Consider the following 19,941-nt stretch of genomic DNA (forward strand, 5'->3'; position numbering starts at 1 on the left):
TGGAATGAAATACAAATACATTAGATGAAAAACTGTTAAATTAAAATGTTGCCTTGGAATTAACTGAAATAAGTTTCAGTTAAAAATATAAAAATAAATTAATCCTAAATAATGTCATTTTAAATAATAAGAAGCAAGAAAAAATTACTAAAAATCAAACTTGAAATAAAAAAAATGTTAATTCAATATATGACCAAATCAGAAACACAGCAAAAAAAAAAAAAAAACAGAATATTATACTTTAAAACTAAAATACTTGGATTATCGCTTAGTCTCAAGCGACATCTAGTGGAAAGACTTTTAATGGCTGTATGAAGTACACACACACCCATGTCACACCCTTCACGCAGATGTCGACCCCTCTAGTGAAACTGCAGTTCTCTGATTCATCCAGTGCGGCAGGTGGCGCTACAGTCTCACGCTCCCACCACAGCAGCGCCGGGTTCCTCAAAATCTCTCCCATCCGCAATTTGATGATGTTTGAGATTCTTTGAGCTTCTAAAACCGATGACAGCTCTTTATTAAACTAACAAATGTGCCAGAAGTGAGCGGGCTTCTGTAGATCAACGATAAAAGCGGTCAAGGAAGGCGCAAACATGTCGGCCAGCGCTGTTTATGTGTTAGATCTGAAGGGGAAGGTAAGATAACGGTTCACTAGCACTGAAGGCTAAAGCTAATCCACATCAAACATGAACCTGAGGGATTTAAATAGAGTTATTCTCAGTTAAAATCAATAAACGCGTTTCTCCTGGTCTGAAAGATAAGAAGATTTTGAACAGTCCAGATTCTGATGTATTAGTTCACGAAAATGAGATTAAAATAATTAAATTTAAATTCACTCTTGAAACAGCTGCTTATTAACGAATATATTTATATATATAGTGACTCAGTCAAAAGTCAGTTATTATCAATCACTAATTAATAAAGAGCAGTTATTTGTCTCCATCCTTATTCTGTAGTTTAGTTGTCGTGTTTTAGTTTGTTTAATGAAACAAAATTCATCTGTCACTTATGTAAAGCATTTTGAGTTCACATATGCTTGAAATATGCTTTATAAATGCAGTTTATTTTTGTTTTTGTTTTTTCATTCTTGTTTGCGGCTCTGATAAATGCATTTTTTTGCTGGTTCAATGATTTTTGCCACGGTAATTGCAAAGTACATGAAATAACACTATACTATTACCTTGCTACAATATTCGTGTAATGTAAAAAACACAAAAAACTATGTATATGTATGAGTGTGTGTAAAGACAGATGTTAATGTCACCGAAAAATATACCAAAACTGTTATACCTTATTGTGTAATATATATAATGTGTATATATATGTGTGGGTGTATATATATATATATATATATATATATATATATATATATATATATGTATGTATAGTATATAATATAATATAATAATAATAATATATATATATATATATATATAATGTGTATATATATATATATATATATATATATATATATATATATATATATATAATATATATGTATGTGTGTGTATGTATATGTATGTATATGTGTATATATAAATCATTATATATACAAAAATCATTACCTTTTCAAAATCATTACCTTCATCTGACAGTATAATCTGAATATGTTTACATTGCAGGTATAGTAAAGAAATTGCTGTATAGTGAAAATGGTGTTACGCGATGTAATTGCAAAGTACATGAAATAATACTGTAGTATTACCCAAACTAGTCAGATCGTTTAATCTGGTAAGTTGCTCGTTACTGTAGTGTATCTGCTTTAATGTAGTTGCATCTGGTCTGTTAGCAGCCCGTATTCAGAAAATATCTCCGTCTCAGTAGAAGAAAATCAGCAAGTATTGAAAATGACTCTTTGAATTTAATTTGCTGTGTGTGTGTTCAGGTCCTGATCTGCCGTAATTACCGCGGTGATGTGGACATGTCCGAGATCGAGCATTTTATGACCCTGCTGATGGATAAAGAGGAGGAGGGCACGCTGTCGCCCATCCTGGCTCACGGTGGAGTTCGTTTCATGTGGATTAAACACAACAACCTGTACCGTATCCTTCCACAGTGAAAACCTGCAGACTGCTTTATTATTGAATGTAATAGAGTGTAATAGTAGAGTTCGAAAAGTTAAAAATAAAGCATTGCGTGTGAAATAACGAAGTCAGTCTTCATGCACTCTTATACTAATATATTTGAATCTAAAATATTTCACCATAAACTTCTGTTATTATTTTAAATACATATTATAGTCAATGACTCAATAGTTTTATGTTGTACCATTATATGTGTATTTGATTACATGATTTGCATTGCATTTGCGACTAAAAATAGATGTGTGAACCATAAAGTATATGTGCGAATAAAAAAAGGCCTCACCAGTCCTTAAGTCAAAAGTATAATGTTTAATGAAATTTAAAATCATCATGTAATCACAAATGGCAATTCTTATTTTTTTTATGGAATATTGCAGTTTTTCTAATATCTCAAATTTTACCAGAAAAATGTGATTATGATTTTTGCCGAAATCAAGCCACCCTATTAACTAGTTATTTAATTTATAATTATGACACATAGTTTCATCTTTTAAATCTGGATCACTGGATGAGCCACAATGTGGAAATTATAAAACTGTTACAAAATAATTATTTTATTGTTTAATCGTCTCTTGTAATCATGTTTTGTCTCTTAACCTGCTGACAAACAGTTGTTGCAACATCCAAAAAGAATGCTTGCGTCTCCCTGGTTTTCTCCTTCCTCTACAAAATTGTTCAGGTACGTCATATGTGAATTGTACATTTCTCTTTTGGGATTAAAGTGATTTCTGTGTGGGAGAACCACACAGAAATTATTAGGGCCAGTAGATTGTGGAAGTAACACAAGGGGGCGCTATAACCTCTGTTACAGTTTTTTCCAATTGCTAACACACAATTTTTCAAACTAGTCTGGTTTTATCAAAACACTTAACACAATTCACAAAACCACACACCCAAACTGCAAAATACCTCATATATCCTGCAAAATGAAGCACTGCAAACGAAACTACACAGAGCATTATCAAAATCAAACTTTTGCATGAAATGGCACACACTTCATTCATATTACCAGATTTTTGCCTAACCACCTACACACTGTTGGGCATAATGAAAAGCACCCCCATCTTTAGTATGCTTTGCCATAATACTAAAATATGTATCAGATTGTTCACATGCACAGAAATATTTGCAGATACACACACATGCTGTTGCAACATTTTTATTTTTTTTCCTTCACTACAGTAAACAAGTCAGTACAACATAAGCACAGCAGATATATTTACATGGGACTGAACAAAAATATTCTTACAAAAAAAGTAAACTGAAAAAGAAAATTTCTGAAAAAAAAAATATTACAGTAAAAAAAACAAAAAAAAAAGGCAAGAAAAATAATTAGGCAGCATCTTGCCGCACAGCCGGGTCTGGCCACAACGCCTCGTCAACATCACAGGCAATATCTTCCCTTGCCAGACATCGAGGGAAGAAGCGCCTTGAGTGCCTTATCCATCCCTGAATTGCACCCACATCAATCTCATCACATGCCTCTTCCATGGCCTGCACAAGAGGCATGCGCACAAAGGGCTGCCGGTCGTATACCTTCCACCGCCATGCCGAAAAGAATTCTTCTATGGGGTTCAGAAATGGTGAGTATGGTGGGAGGTATTGCACGAGAAATGTTGGGTGGTCAGCAAACCAGTTTTGGACTGGGGCTGCACGATGAAAGCTCACGTTGTCCCATACTACAACGTACCGGTTTCTTTGATGGTCTGCATCATTCATACGCTCTGGTGGTATGAGAATGTTGTGAAGTCTGTCCAGAAATGTGAGAATATGGGCTGTGTTGTATGGTCCAAGTTTGGCATGACGGTGGAGGACACCATGCATATTGGAGATGGCAGCGCACATTGTGATGTTCCCACCACGTTGGCCAGGAACATCTATAATGGCTCTGTGGCCAATGAGGTTTCTCCCTCTTCTTCTGGTCTTTGCTAGGTTGAACCCAGCCTCATCTATAAAGATGAACTCATGTGGGATTGCATGAGCATCCATTTCCAGTACTCCCTGAAAACAAAGAACAAAAATCACTCAATATGGTGTTATCCAGTACACTGGGAAACAATGTTGTGTGTAGTGTACTGCAGTCAATATAGTACTTACATCCACATATGCTCGTCTGAACTCTTTGTTTCTTTGAGAGTTTCTCTCAAACGGCACCTTATAAAGTTGTTTCATTCTGATTTGGTTTCGCTTGAGAATGCGAGCCAATGTGGACAGACTAACTCGTTGAATGTTGTTGAATAAGGTGTTGTCTTGGATGATGTGGCTTTGAATTTCTCGTAATCTGATTTCATTATTTTCCAAAACCAAGTTTACAATGGCAGCTTCCTGTACCCCGGTGAACATTTGGCCCCTTCCTCCACCATGGTGTTGTCTCTAAGTCCTTTAGAAAAAATAAAATAAAAATATATATAGGGCTTGGACAATGCAGCCTAAATATTTTCCCCCACAGTAGGGTACATTGTACAGGAAACTTGTACAGTTCATGAATGGCTGATGTCATACACTAAGTAAACAGGTGTCACCCAACTGATACACTATGACATGGGGTATACTACATGTGTACTACATGAAATTTTGGTTACATACCTGTTCTCCAGTCTAAAGGTCCGGATGACAGAGGCGACAGTAAAACGGCTCAAGTTTGGCTGCACTCTCTGTCCAGCCTCACGCATTGTCAACCCATGGTTGATGACATGATCTACTAAGGTTGCTCTGATTTCATTTGAAAGTGTTTGTCTTCTTTGGCCATGAACTCCTCTACCTGCTCTACCCCTACCTCTCACTCTTCCTCCCCCTCTTATTCTCAACCTCCCTCTTCCCCTTCCTCTTCCTCTTCCTCTCTCTGCAATGTCTTCCATTGTTGTTGTAAAAAAAAAAGGTTCTCACCTGTGGTCTTTTCATAGTGCTTACATCCTGATTGAAGTGTTAACAATTAACCACTGAGGTGTTTGGCCAGGTGGCACATGTAATTGGCCAATTAGCTCATGTAGTGTCATTTTGAATGGCAGTGTTTTGAAATGGCAAACATGTGACTTTATGTCAGATTGTTGTGTCTTATGCAGAGAACTGTATTTAGTGAATTTAAAAAGTGCTATTTTGAAATGCAAAATGTGTGTAAAACAGAAAAGGTGTTTAGACTTTTGGAGACTTGAGAAGAAGTTTTGCTCTCTGTGTGTCAGTTTAAATAATTGTGCTGTGCATGTCATTTTAGTGTGTTAGCAATTGGAAAAAACTGTAATCGGATCAGTATCCGCTTGTTGCATACTACATTTCATGATCACTTGCTTTATTCTAACTGGTTTTGATGTGTCTGTTTTTCAGGTTTTCTCTGAATACTTTAAGGAGCTGGAGGAGGAGAGTATCAGAGATAACTTTGTCATAATCTATGAGCTGCTGGATGAACTCATGGACTTCGGATACCCTCAAACTACTGACAGCAAGATCCTTCAGGAGTGAGTTTGTGATTGAGTTTCTTTTGAAACATTAAAGGAATAGCAACTCAGAACTAACAGTTCTGTCACCATCTACTCGCCCTCAATCCAAATGACTGACACTCAATGCAAAGTTTATATAATCATTAAAGTGCCTCTATTATTCTATTTTGAAAGGCTCTTAATTTTGTTTTGGAGTCTCCTACAATAGATTTACATGCAAAAACACTTTCATTTTCTCTTAATATATACATTGAAGTATCCGCTCTTTTCAGTGTCTGAAACGATTTCAGTCTTTCTAAACCTCGCCTTTCTGAGAGCCTGTTCTGCTCTGATTGGTCAGATGGCCCAGTCTGGTCGGATACGAAACGCCTATTAGCATATCTGAATTTCAGCTCTTCCTCAGCACTTGATACACAGCAATACGATGGTGAGGAAACAGCATCTTCTTGACATGAACAACAAACCAAACTCTTCCAGTCTCAGCTGCACTGTTTGAGTGCGGGGCAAAGGAGACCATAGGTTGGCATTATGCAAATTTGTTATGAACCTATGTAGGTTCAAGCTGGAATTACTGCAGTTTCAGGCAGTTCTGAATTGCTTGTTTCTTTTGGGAATCAGTAACTCTATTTATCTGTTCTTTGATCTTTGAAACTTTACATACTTTTACATTCACTAACAGCTATATTACACACTACGTGAAATGTAATATCTGAAAGGGGCACTTTCAAAAGTTGTATTTCAAGAGAGATAATATATTATGTGTCTCAATACTGAAATAATTCCATGTCTTTCTCTGATCCAGCAGATGTCACTCAGTCATATCATTTTGCAGAAATTTCCAGCCGTGTGTTTATGTTGCCCATGTCATTGTGTCAATACACAGATACATCACGCAGGAAGGTCACAAGTTGGACACAGGAGCTCCGCGGCCCCCTGCGACTGTAACCAACGCCGTCTCCTGGAGGTCAGAGGGCATCAAGTACAGGAAAAACGAGGTTTTCCTGGACGTCATCGAGTCTGTCAACCTCCTGGTATGTTTTTCGAAACACCTCGTTTCTTTAATGTCTCTAGACGTGCTCAAAATAAACACAGGAATCCATCATAACAAACAGGACGCAGTAACAGCCGTGACATTGTGCTTCGGCTGTGTAAAATTATGTACCTGCTGTTTTTGTAACACTTTTTAGCAGGATCAAAATAACGTGTTGAAAGCGGTCCAGGTCAAGAGCTCAAAGAGGTCATAAATTGAGAAATCATCTTTTTCTTGATCTTTTAACATGTAAGAGCTCATTGTACTATAAAAACATCTTGTAAGTTTCAGAACTCAAAACTTCCTTGTTAGTCCAAAAACAGCTTTTATTGAATCCGAGTTCGGTAAACGACCCGTTTCAGATTAGGGCTGCACAACGATTAATTGTGATTAATTGTTTGCAAACAAAAGTCTGTGTTTACGTAATATACGTGTGTGTTCTGTATATATTAATTATGTATATATAAATACATGCACATACATGTATATATTTAAGAAAAAAATGTTTATATGTAATATAAAAAATATATTTAAATATGTATATTTATTTATACATGTATATATTTCTTAAATTTATACATGTATGTGCATGTATTTATATATACATAATTATTATACACAGAACACACACATATACACTACCGTTCAAAAGTTTGGGGTCATTTTTTTAATGTTTTAAAAGAAGTATTTGATTAAAAATACAAACAAAAACAGTAATATTGTGAAATATTATTCCAGTTTAAAACAGCTGTTTTCCATGTCAATATAAAGTAAAGTGTAATTTTTTCCTGTGATCAAAGCTGAATTTTTTTGCATCATTACTCCAGTCTTCAGTGTCACACGATCCTTCAGAAATCATTCTAATATGCTGATTTGATGCTCAAGAAACATTCATTATTATTATCAATGTTGAAAACAGTTGTACACATTTTTTTCAAAATTCTTCGATGAATAGAACGTTAAAAAAAACAGCAGTTATTTAAAATGGAATATTTTCTAACTTTATAAATGTCTTTACTGTAACTTCTGATCAGTTTAACTCATCTTTGATGAATAAAAGTATTGAATAATTTTATTTCTATCCCCCAAAAATAAAATTAAAAATCTTACTGACCCCAAACTTTTGAACGGTAGTGTTTAATGTTACAAAAGATTTAGATTTCAGTCAAATGCTGTTCTTTTGAACTTTCTATTCATCATACCTATTCATCATTTCTTGAGCATCAAATCATCATATTAGAATGATTTCTGAAGGATCATGTGACACTGAAGACTGAAGTAATGATGCTGAAAATTCAGCTTTGATCACAGCAATAAATTACACTTTACTGTATATTGACATGGAAAACAGCTGTTTTAAATTGGAATAATATTTCACAATATTACATTTTTTGTTTATATTTTTTAACAAATAAATGCATTCTTGGTGAGCAGAAGATACTTCTTTAAAAACATTAAAAAAATCTTTCTGACCCCAAACTTTTAAATGGTTGTGTATTACATAAACACACTTTTATTTTGCAAACGATTAATTGTGATTAATCGTTGTGCAGCCCTATTTGTCATAATATGACATAATAGTGTGACGATAGATCAGATCAAGGCCTGCTTCTACACATCACATCATCACATCTTTGGCCCCGCCCACTGGTGCATTAGTGAGATGCAAGGAAGAGAAGAGAGATCAGAATCACTGGACCAAAAATAACATTACCTTCCAAAGGATCCTAATGCTAGGAATATGGTTATTTATTTTCAACTATGTGAATGTCTCAGTAGAGCATTATTTGATTGTTCGGTACATTTTCACTGTGGATTATTTGGTAAATCAGTCACAGTTTTGATGCAGGCTTTGCAAATGACTTTTACTGTAAAATATGGACCCAACAGTAATGTTCCACATGTAATACTTATTTCAAATGCAAAGATGTTAGCCAATCACAGCAGTGTGCGTTTACACTAGTCTTAGAGCAGACACGTGTTCAAATCAGAGGGATAAAATTGGGGTATAAAAAATTGCCTTTTTGTAAATTTTGACTATTTTTAACTTAAAAATCGTACTAACATTGTAAGTACTCCTCAGGAAACATTATAAAATTAAAACTAACCACTAACTGTTATGAAAACAAGATAATTTAGATAAAACATTTTTTGTGCCATATTTCTTTTTGCAATGATGCTCTCGCTATGCTATTTTTTTTTTTTTTTTTTGTCTTATATTGAATAAATGTTTAGTAGTTTTCAGTAGGTTTGTGGAACTACAATATAGTTGATCTTTTTATTTAGTTTATTTATTGATTTATTTTAATTGGTCTGACACTGCTGACTCACGGGTCCTGATCTTTCTCCAGGTCAGCGCGAACGGTAACGTTCTTCGCAGTGAAATCGTTGGCTCCATTAAGATGAGAGTGTTCCTCTCAGGAATGCCGGAGCTGCGTTTGGGTCTGAACGACAAGGTTCTGTTCGAGAACACTGGCCGTGAGTCAATTTCCTCAATTTTCTTTATTTATATGCATGATAAAAGACCTCATACAATCCGAACTGGATTTTGTGGCTTTTATTCCATGTGTATTTGCTCTGAGACCTCTATATGCTAGCGTACTCCTGAAATTAGGGCTGCACGATTAATCGCATGCTATTCTCATGCGCATTTCGTCAGTAAAGCCGGTTCCCTGATTACCGCTAAATCGCCATCACCTGCTTTCAAATGAAGCGGCATTTAATAGACAGAGCCGTAGATCACTGAAAAGCCACGCAATATCGCGTTCATATCGCAGATGAATCGCCTGCGATAATGAACGCGATATTGCGTGGCTTGTCTGTGAACTACGGCTCTGTCTATTAAAAGGCGCTCCGTTTAAAAGCAGGTGATGGCGATTTAGCGGTAATCAGGGAACCGGCTTTACTGACGAAATGCGCGTGAGAATAGCATGCAATTAATCGTGCAGCCCTACCTGAAATCCAATAAAATATCTCCACCTGCTTATGAATTGCGATTAGGATAAATCTTGGCTTTACCAGACTGTGATCTAAACTAAAGTAAAAATGACAAGCCTTTGATACTGTATGTTCCACCCCATCTTCCTCAAGTAATTTTATCTGTTCTTTGACACTTTTTACATCCTAAATATTCAACTGTTCTCACTTTATCTTTCGTCAATGTAGATATCTATATACTGAAAAAGTTTTAAACTTAAAAAAACCCATTTAATAAGCTTCAGAAACAGAGATTTACTGTGAATTCTACAGCTGAGGTGTGTGTTTTAGTCAGTTGTTCAATCGTCCCTCTCTTCTTCAGGTGGTAAGAGTAAATCCGTGGAGTTGGAGGATGTGAAGTTTCATCAATGTGTGCGTTTGTCTCGATTTGAGAACGATCGCACAATCTCCTTCATTCCTCCGGACGGAGAGTTTGAGCTGATGTCGTACCGCCTCAACACGCATGTGAGAGTCTAAACTCATTCATACTTATTAAATTCATTTTCAGCTTTGGGATTTTGGGGCTATTTTGCTTCTATATGGTGTGTTTTGGATGGTGTGCATTCAAAATACACCTTTAAATGTTCATTTTATTGCACTTTATTTATTTGCATTCTGTAGATTTCAATTACAATTAATTCCCACTTAATTATTCTCTACTTCAGCAGCTTTGCATACACCAAACTTTACAGTTTTATTTCTATCGATATTCTGAAGGTTTTTACAGAGTTGTTTGTTCATATATCATTTGTTTGTTCGGACCCACTTTATATTAAGTGGCCTTAACTACTATGTACTTACATTTAAATTAATCATTTGATACAATGCACTTAATGTGTAAATACATGTTTTTACATTGTACTTATTTTTTAAAAACACCTGCATGTAATTACATCTGTAATTAATTTCTGTAATTACATTTATAATTACACTGTTGACCCATTCCTTACACCTTACCCCTACCCTTAAACCTACCCATACCACCAAAGCTTTCCCTAACCTTACCCGTATCTCACCTCAATAGCAGCAAATGTGTTTTGCAATTCAATATGACCCCAATAAGTACATTGTACTTATTTTTTTTATGTAAGTACATAGTAGTTAAGGCTTGTTGCTTGTTTCTGTGGTTCTGATGGGGTTTGATTTTCTGTGTGAACAGGTGAAGCCGCTGATCTGGATTGAATCTGTAATTGAGAAGCATTCGCACAGCAGAATCGAGTACATGATCAAAGTGAGAATACGTCCATCTATGTGAAGTTCGGTTGATCTACATCTGAATTGACCCTCATGTTTCGTCTGTTTTACTCTAAGGCCAAATCTCAGTTTAAGCGCCGCTCCACTGCCAACAATGTGGAGATTCATATTCCAGTCCCGACTGACGCAGACTCGCCCAAGTTTAAGACCACAGTGGGCAGCGTGAAGTGGGTGCCAGAAAACAGCGAGATTGTTTGGTCCATCAAGTCTTTCCCTGTAAGAAAATACATCCAGTCTGTTATGCCATTATAGATTAATGGTAACTAAAGAATAAAATTAATATCAGCAGAAACTCATGAGTGTGTCTCTGTCTCAGGGAGGTAAGGAGTACCTGATGAGGGCTCATTTCGGGCTGCCCAGTGTGGAGGCGGAGGACAAGGAGGGAAAACCACCAATCAGTGTGAAGTTTGAGATTCCCTATTTCACCACTTCTGGAATACAGGTAACTAACATCACATTAGCTCTGTTTCCTTCCAAAGTTGCAAATTTAACTTGGAATGTTGCATAAAACATCTGCAAATAAAGCACCGAATCTACCCCATGTGTTCACAAAATCATTCCTGGAAAATTGGCACAAAATATCTGCAATAAAAATGGAAGTTGCTGCACTTGTGGAAGCCACTGTTGATCTTTTTTCCATACATCATAAATTACTTGCACCTCAGTATAGAAGCTTGTTTCTGATGTGAGACAAGCTTTCTCAGAATTAACTTACCATTGCGAGTTATAATGTCAGAATTGTGTGATATAAACTTGCAATTGCATGTTATAATGTCCAATTGTGAGGGGGAAAAATAATGTTTTCTCTCAGAATTGCAAGTTTATATCATGTAATTGTGAAATATAAAGTCAGAATTGCGAGTTTATATCTTGCAATTCTGAGAAAAAAGCCAGAATTGTGAGGGGAAAAAGTCACAATTACCTTTTTTTATTTTTTTATTTAGTGGTGGAAACAAGCTTCCATGCCTCAAAGTGCTCAGATGTAAATATATTAAATCAACGTTACTTAAAAAGTAGCTCCAGTATTATAGTGTAAATTCACAAGGTTTCTGCAGGTCTTACAATGGCTTAATTTGCTCCGACACAAAATTAAGGCCTTAAAAAGGTCTTAAAGGTGCCCTCAAATTAAAAATTTAATTTATTTTGGCATAGTTAAATAACAAGAGTTCAGTACATGGAAATGACATACAGTGAGTCTCAAACTCCATTGTTTCCTCCTTCTTATATAAATCTCATTTGTTTAAAACACCTCAGAAGAACAGGCGAATCTCAACATAACACCGACTGTTACGTAACGGTCGGGGTGTACGCCCCAATATTTGCATATGCCAGCCCATGTTCCCAACATTATCAAAGGCATTACACAAGGACAGCCAGTATTAACGTCTGGATCTGTGCACAGCTGAATCATCAGACTAGGTAAGCAAGCAAGAACAATAGCGAAAAATGGCAGATGGAGCAATAATAACTGACATGATCCATGATAACATGATATTTTTAGTGATATTTGTGAATTGTCTTTCTAAATGTTTCGTTAGCATGTTGGTAATGTACTGTTAAATGTGGTGAAAGTTACCATCGTTTCTTACTGTATTCACGGAGACAAGAGCCGTCGCTATTTTTATTTTTAAACACTTGCAGTCTGTATAATTCATAAACACAACTTCATTCTTTATAAATCTCTCCAACAGTGTAGCATTAGCCGTTAGCCACGGAGCACTATCAAACTCATTCAGAATCATGTAAACAATATAACAGTGTACAATACTCACATAATCCGACGCATGCATGATGAACACTTTGTAAAGATCCATTTGAGGGTTATATTAGCTGTGTAAACTTTGTTTACGAGAATTAAAGGGGCCGCAGCATAAATCGGCTCATATTTAATGATGCCCCAAAATAGGCAGTTAAAAAAATTAATTAAAAAAAATCTATGGGGTATTTTGAGCTGAAACTTCACAGACACATTCAGGGGACACCTTAGACTTACATTACATCTTGTAAAAAAAACGTTCGATGGCACCTTTTAAATCATAGCAGAAGGTCTGACATTCATTAAGTTATAGCATTGTATAATAGCATTAAATGTTGCATGCATTGCCAAAAATATATATCTTCCTCAGTATATTGATGTTTTTCTTTACTTAAAACAATTCTTAAAACCTGCAGAAACCCTGTTACTTCAAGCATTACTCTCTCTGTCTTGAACAAAAAAAATATTTAATCATTTAACCATAAATAAATCTGTATCTGATGAATGTAAGAGCCTGCCTTACCAGAGCAGATTTCTGTCGTCATCATAATACGCTTCCTGTTTTTGACATAAGGTGGCGCTGCTGTTTATTTAATGAATTGTATTTTCCCGGGTGCTGAACACCTGTTGCTCAGGCTGTGGCAGATGAAATGTGCGCTGGTTTTTCCTTTGATCCTGATAGATGGCGCTATGAATCTGCATTTTGCATTGATAAACTGACAGTGACAATCAAGTTTTTTTTGTAATGCATCTGTAGTGTTGTAACATTAATATATGTTTGATTACCAAATCACACACCCCTCATTGAAATTCAGAGAAGGTTTTGAGCACACATTTCCCTTCATTACTATTCTATGATGAACTCAAAAGAGTAAATTAATTTCACAAAATAGCATGCTGTTGATCTTATCGCTGTGTTGTCTTGTTGAGATGCTCTTTAGGAAATCTCGGTATTGTCTGTGTACTTTTGCTCATCTGTGGTTCAAGTAAGCAAACCAAGTAAAAGTGATAGTCCACCTAAAAATGAAATTTCTTATGATGAACAGATTTAATTTAGGCTTTTATTTACATAGACACATAGAGCACTCATAAATGGTCAACATGCTTGCTTGGACTTTCAATGCGGGAACAAAAGGTTTCATTAAACATATCTTGATTTGTCTTTTGAAGGTGAATTGTCTTATGGGTTTGGAAAGACATGAAGTTGAGTACATTTTTGGGTGAACTACACTCTTTTCATGGTAGATGTCTTGTTTATTTTCTTGGGAGTGTAAACAGCTGTGCGGGTTAGACCTTTGTTCAGCTGTTTTTATCTTCGCTGTTGATCGTTCAGCTGACGCAACATTGAAAATGTCTTTTCAACACACATTCCTGTTTACAAATGGCTCTGGTAGGCATGTTGTGTGAACTGGATGTGACTGCATCGTTTAGACTGCATCATTTTCATTCATGAAAAAGTAAATAAAGCATCTGACCCCAGTGTTGTTATTAACTAAATCTATTAAAAAACATTTTTAAGTAATATAAGGCTGAAATAAAACATAAATGTGAATGATGAAAAAAAGTGTTGCCTTGGGCGCATCACTGAAATAAAATACATTTTATGTTACTAAAGTTACATAAAAGTTAGTTAATAAAAATTAAAAATAAATAGGAATGTCTAAAAAGCAAAAAAACAACCAAAAAAGCACTTAAATTTATTAAAACATAAATATTAAAATTTAAAAATAAAGGCTAATAAAAATATATTAATATATAAATAACACTAAAATATCACTAGTCTGCTAGTTATATTGGTCTATGAAGCAGAATATTTGATAAATATGAATTCTGTTGGAGCTCTGCTTTAAAATTCATAAAATCCAAAATTGTTCACCCAAAAATAATAATTCTGTCATTTACTCACTGTCATGTTTTTCAAACCTGTTTGACTTTTTTCTTCTGCAGAACACCAAAGATATTTTGAAAATGTCTTGGTGTTTTTTTTGTCCATTATGTGAAAGTCAGTGGGGTCCACTGTTGTTTTGTTTCACTGTATGGACAAAAACAGAAACATTCTTCAAAATATCATCTTTTGTGAGGGTGGATAAATGATGACAGGGCTGTGGGTGAAGTGTCCCTTTGAGACAGTTCAGAGAATCTTTATCATGCGTCTCGTACAATTGCAGGTTTTAATCTTGCTGCATTAGAATAAACAGTTTAAGTTGAATGCACTTGAAGCACCAACACAGTGTGTGTGTGTGTGTGTTGTGGCCGTGACAGTGGCCTAATCCAGACGCTGGCGGCCGGTCAAAGCCAGGACAGACAGAACAGAACCGCAGCTCCTTCTGCTGCTGCTGAATCTTGTGTTTTAGCAGACGGTGTGTTTATTTGTTACGGTCAGTCGTGTGTTTCTCAGGCCTCAGCACTTTATCAAGGCGGGCAGAGAAGACGACAGCTGGATAGGACTACAGTTGAGCTGTAAGAGAATGTGGGACGTGTTTGTGGAAACTTTCCTCTGCAAACATCAGAATCTGACTGATCTTTGTTGACCTGAAGATGTTTCTCAAACAGGTGCTGTGCGCTGCGGTTTTGGTTTGAGCTGGATTCAAAATCATGCCGTGTTTTTGTTAACATGATTTTAAATGAGCAGAAATTTAAAATATTTATTTGCTTCGTTCAGTTTGAATGCATTCAGATTCTCTTTTACAGAACTAAAGCAAAATAATTCTGGGCTCTAAATATGGATCTCTCCTTCAATTTGCGTCTGTGGGATTAATAAATTAATCGCAATATGGTTTAGTGAGATTATCAAATCGCAAATGCTGTGTTTCAGTTAAATAAATGTAATGATTTATTTAATAAATAATGTATGAAGCACGGCACCGTGTTCATTTACACGCGAGCAGCTCATGATCCGCCTATGTTTTCAGTGTCTCGGACCAGCTCTTCTCTGATGACAGGAGGGCGGGGCAACCTGTCACTCACGTGAAATTTACCAATAGCGAACCAAAACCATCCAATCAATTCCCCATAGACAAAACAAAGTCCCGCCCTACATTTGTTCTTGTTCGAGAAGCTGTTTCACTCGAATATGTCACAATAGAGAGGAAAAAAGATTGTTTCATGCCGACTTTAAGGCTCCCGGCAGTTTTGTCAAAATAATTTTAATGTTTGAAAATGTAAAAAAAAAAAAAAAAAAAATTCTATATTATTAATATTAAATATATTATTTTATTATATCATTATGAAATTTTATATTATTTTTCTTTTTTTTTATATTTTACCGTGAAATATTAATGTACTAATAATAGTAATATTTATTAGTTTTTTTTTAGTAATTGTTATATTTTTTTTAGTTATAACAATAATTGTTATTATTAGAGTAGCACTGTGTAATAATAATAATAAAAAAATGTCCTCTTATATTTGTTTTTTAGTAATTTTTATATTTTTTGTTATTATTAGAGCAGCACTGTTTATAATAATAATAAATAATTCTTCTTCCTCTATTATTATTATTATTATTATTATTATTATTTTATAGCAATATTGATATTTAATCACAACAATTTCCATTTTTTTTTTTTCTCATTTTAAATTGCAGTTGCAATTTTTATCAGGAAACAAAAAGAAGAAGAAAAGAAAAAAATAGCTTTTTCCCCCCAAATTGTGCAGCAGGTGAGAATTGTGCATCTGTCCACTAATGCACAACGCACATTATTTGAGGAATCGTTCATGTCTTTTTCAAGACTTTTTCTTTTCCCATTGCAGAAGCTTCATCTCTTCTATTATGTCGTTGAGCGCGTGTGGTGTTTTTGTTGGTGTTTACAGGTCAGTGACGTGTGCTGACTGATGGCCATTGAGGTTCAGTCAGGTGTGATTCTCAGAGCGTGTGGAGTGATGAAATGCTCTTTTGAGCTGCTTTAAAGGAGAAATTCCTCCTTCAGTTCCCACAGATGAGAGATGTTTTCACCGGAGGGACTGTGAGACACTGTAAATGTTAAAATAAACAAAACGCACCCGAGTATATACTTGTTTGTTCTCTTAAATCAGGTAAAGATTATAAACATTCTCAAATTACCACCAAAAATAGTTTAGCTTCATCTCACAGTTTGGTAAAAATAAAGCATTTGCAGAAATGTAAACTGTAATATGCAAATAAACTATTCAAAAATGCTGCTTGTAAGCTAAAAACCAGATTACTTGTGCTTAAAAGGGTTAGTTCACCCAAAAATGAAAATTATGTCATTAATGACTCACCCTCATGTCGTTCCAAACCTGTAAGACCTCCGTTCAACTTCAGAACACAGTTTAAGATATTTTAGATTTAGTCCGAGAGCTTTCTGTCCCTCCATTGAAAATGTATGTACGGTAGACTGTCCATGTCCAGAAAGGTAATAAAAACATCATCAAAGTAGTCCATGTGACATCAGTGGGTCAGTTAAAATTTGTTGAAGCATCGAAAATACATTTTGGTCCAAAAATTACAAAAACTACAACTTTATTCAGCATTGTCTTCTCTTCCAGAATCCTTTACATTGAACTGTTTCCATTGAATTGATTCCATTGTGCTGTTTCCATTGAATTGATTCCATTGAATCCTTTCATCTGTCGGCGTTGGTAATGCACTTTTACGTTTTTGGCGATTAGGACATCCGCAACATTTTGAAGCATCGAAAATACATTTTGGTCCAAAAATAACAAAAACTACGACTTTATTCAGCATTGTCTTCTCTTCCGGGTCTGTTGTCAATCCGCGTTTACGACTCCGCTGCTGCTGCTTCTTCTTTCCTCTTTTACGACAGTTGGCATCCAGCTTATTGGGTCATTACCGCCCCCTTCTGCTCTGGAGTGTGGTTCACGACTCCACAGTGACGCTGCTGACGTGTTATCCAGTGCGCCCGAGCTTCGTTTACAGTCTGAGGGAGACACACGCTGTATTCAAGCTATTCTACATTGTTTGTATTTTGGTATTGCTCTATTTTTTTTAAATGGTGCATAAGTGTGCATGTCACGAATGTCCTAATCGCCAAAAACAACCCCGGAGACGTAAAAGTGCATTACCAATGCTGACAGATGAAAGGATTCAATGGAATCAATTCAATGGAAAGGATTCCGGAAGAGAAGACAATGCTGAATTAAGTCGTAGTTTTTGTTATTTTTGGACCAAAATGTATTTTCGATGCTTCAACAAATTCTAACTAACCCACTGATGTCACATGGACTACTTTGATGATGTTTTTATTACCTTTCTGGACATGGACAGTATACCGTATATACACTTTCAATGGAGGGACAGAAATCTCTCGGACTAAATCTAAAATATCTTAAACTGTGTTCTGAAGATGAACGGAGGTCTTACAGGTTTGGAACGACGTGTGGGTGAGTCATTAATGACATCATTTTCATTTTTGGGTGAAGTAACCCTTTAATATCTGTGAGGATTTATTCATTTAAAATGTTTTCCAGTAGCTGGTCCTTTACAGTTTCACATATAATGTTGACATTGTTTGATATTCAGCTGTTTTTGTCTATAACCCACAAACCAGATGAACAATCGACAATAAAATCCGCAAACCGCACACTTAAATAACAGGCTGACTGCTGTGACATCAGATGAATCGGGCAAATTACAGAGAATCAACAGAGTCTGAAGGTGAAACGGCAGTTTTTGAGCTGAAACTGAACTCTGTGCGACCTCGAGTATGATATTCATGAAGAACTACTCCAATAAAATTACTTCTAATTTTAAACGGGAGACGTTTGAAAGGACGGGAACGCTAGATTTCCTCTATATAATGGTAAGTTATGTTCGTCAGCCCACGCGGATATCAACGGCAAAAAACCATCTGAAACTCAATTTCCCCCAAGAGTGAGGATGTTTGGGCAAAAATGATGAGGGGAAAGTCAATCGTGTGTCTGATCTAATTAAGCGCTGAACTTATGTGAAATTTCCTCTCTCCCATTTTTGTGTCGTTTTCATTTAGCGCTGCTGCTTTTCATCTGCTTCCCAGCTGTCCTGCGGGGGGTTTTGATCTCCCCCGAACGTCTTCCTCTTCTAAAAAACCAAACAATTACAGCTTTGGGAAAGTAAAATACATGTTAGTTCTTTCATAAATCTAGACTATCACGAATCAGCCACATCTGATCTTCAGTGGGCTTCAATTAGAGGAGCATCACAAAAACTCAAGTCTCTTGATAACCTTTGATAACACTTATTATTATAGTATAATATATAATAATAAGTATAATAATACATTTTAGTGAAGGAGAGTTTTTCTAAACAGTTTTGGTCTGACAATGTGAACTTTGACTCTTGAAGCAAAACCATTGTTCTGAGTTTTTTGTTTGGCGTTTGTCTTTTTGTCTTGCGCTTTATAGTACATTACAAAATATTCACAAATCCAATTACACGTTGTACTATTTGACTATCATGTAACTAAGTTCACCTGTTTCACTTTCTGTGCAAATGTATGTTGTATATATAACCACTACATTTCACACACAGTACCGGTCATAAATTTGGAAACATTACTATTTTTTTAAGTTTTTGAAGTCTCTTATGCTCAACAAGGCTGCATTTATTTAAACAAATATACTGTAATATTGTGAAATATTAGTTTAATTTAAAATAATGGTTTTCTATTTTAATACACTTTAAAATGTAATTTATTTCTGTGATGCATCATTACTCCAGTCTTCAGTGTCACATGATCCTTCAGAAATCATTCTAATGTTTTTTTTTTATAACCTGTGATGCTTATTTCAGGATTCATTGATGAATAAAAAGTTAAAAAGAACAGCATTTATTCAAAATAGAAATCTTTTCTAACAATATAAGCATTTACTATCACTTTATATCGATTTAACACATACTTGCTGAAAAAAAGTATTAATTAAAAAAAAAAAATGACAGACAAAAATTACTTTTGAATGGTAGTGTATATATTGTTACAAAGGATTTCTATTTTAAATAAATGCTGATCTTTTTTTTAACTTTTTTTCATCACAGAATCCTGATAAAAGTATCACAGGTTATAAAAATATAAACATTAAGCAGCACAACTGTTTCCAACATTAAAAAAATAAATAAAAAAAATCAGCATATTAGAATGATTTCTGAAGGATCATGTGACACTGTGAAGACTGGAGTAATGATGCTGAAAATTCAGCTTTGCATCATATTATTTCTTTCTTTATTTTTTTATTATCTCCCCTCCTCAAAACACCAAACGATTACTGCCTCGGGGAAGTAAAATGCCTGTATGCCTCTTCCATAAATCAAGACCACCACAAATCGGCCACATCTGATCCCTAGTGGGCTTCAATTAGAGGTGCATCACGAAAACTCAAGTCAAGTCAGCTCAGCTCCACAGTGAACTTGCTGACTGCGTGGTTCCCGTGAGAGAGGCAGTCTGGGTG

At 35.3% G+C, this 19,941-nt stretch overlaps 1 protein-coding gene across 1 annotated transcript in view; it reads left to right on the forward strand.

Moving 5' to 3' along the window:
- The first annotated feature begins 413 nt into the window (after positions 1–413).
- The window catches only part of ap1m1 (adaptor related protein complex 1 subunit mu 1), a 31,705-nt gene continuing 12,177 nt past the window's right edge, over positions 414–19,941 (forward strand). Inside the window, exons 1-10 of the mRNA XM_067362432.1 lie at positions 414–638; positions 1,889–2,045; positions 2,699–2,766; positions 5,409–5,539; positions 6,405–6,552; positions 8,903–9,029; positions 9,850–9,992; positions 10,687–10,758; positions 10,839–10,997; positions 11,098–11,223. Of these exons, the coding sequence (XP_067218533.1) occupies positions 597–638; positions 1,889–2,045; positions 2,699–2,766; positions 5,409–5,539; positions 6,405–6,552; positions 8,903–9,029; positions 9,850–9,992; positions 10,687–10,758; positions 10,839–10,997; positions 11,098–11,223 (1,173 nt within the window). The 5' untranslated portion in view covers positions 414–596. The remainder of the gene's footprint in view (positions 639–1,888; positions 2,046–2,698; positions 2,767–5,408; positions 5,540–6,404; positions 6,553–8,902; positions 9,030–9,849; positions 9,993–10,686; positions 10,759–10,838; positions 10,998–11,097; positions 11,224–19,941) is intronic.

This window comes from Chanodichthys erythropterus, chromosome 16, assembly GCF_024489055.1.
Source record: "Chanodichthys erythropterus isolate Z2021 chromosome 16, ASM2448905v1, whole genome shotgun sequence".
NCBI lineage: Eukaryota > Metazoa > Chordata > Actinopteri > Cypriniformes > Xenocyprididae > Chanodichthys > Chanodichthys erythropterus.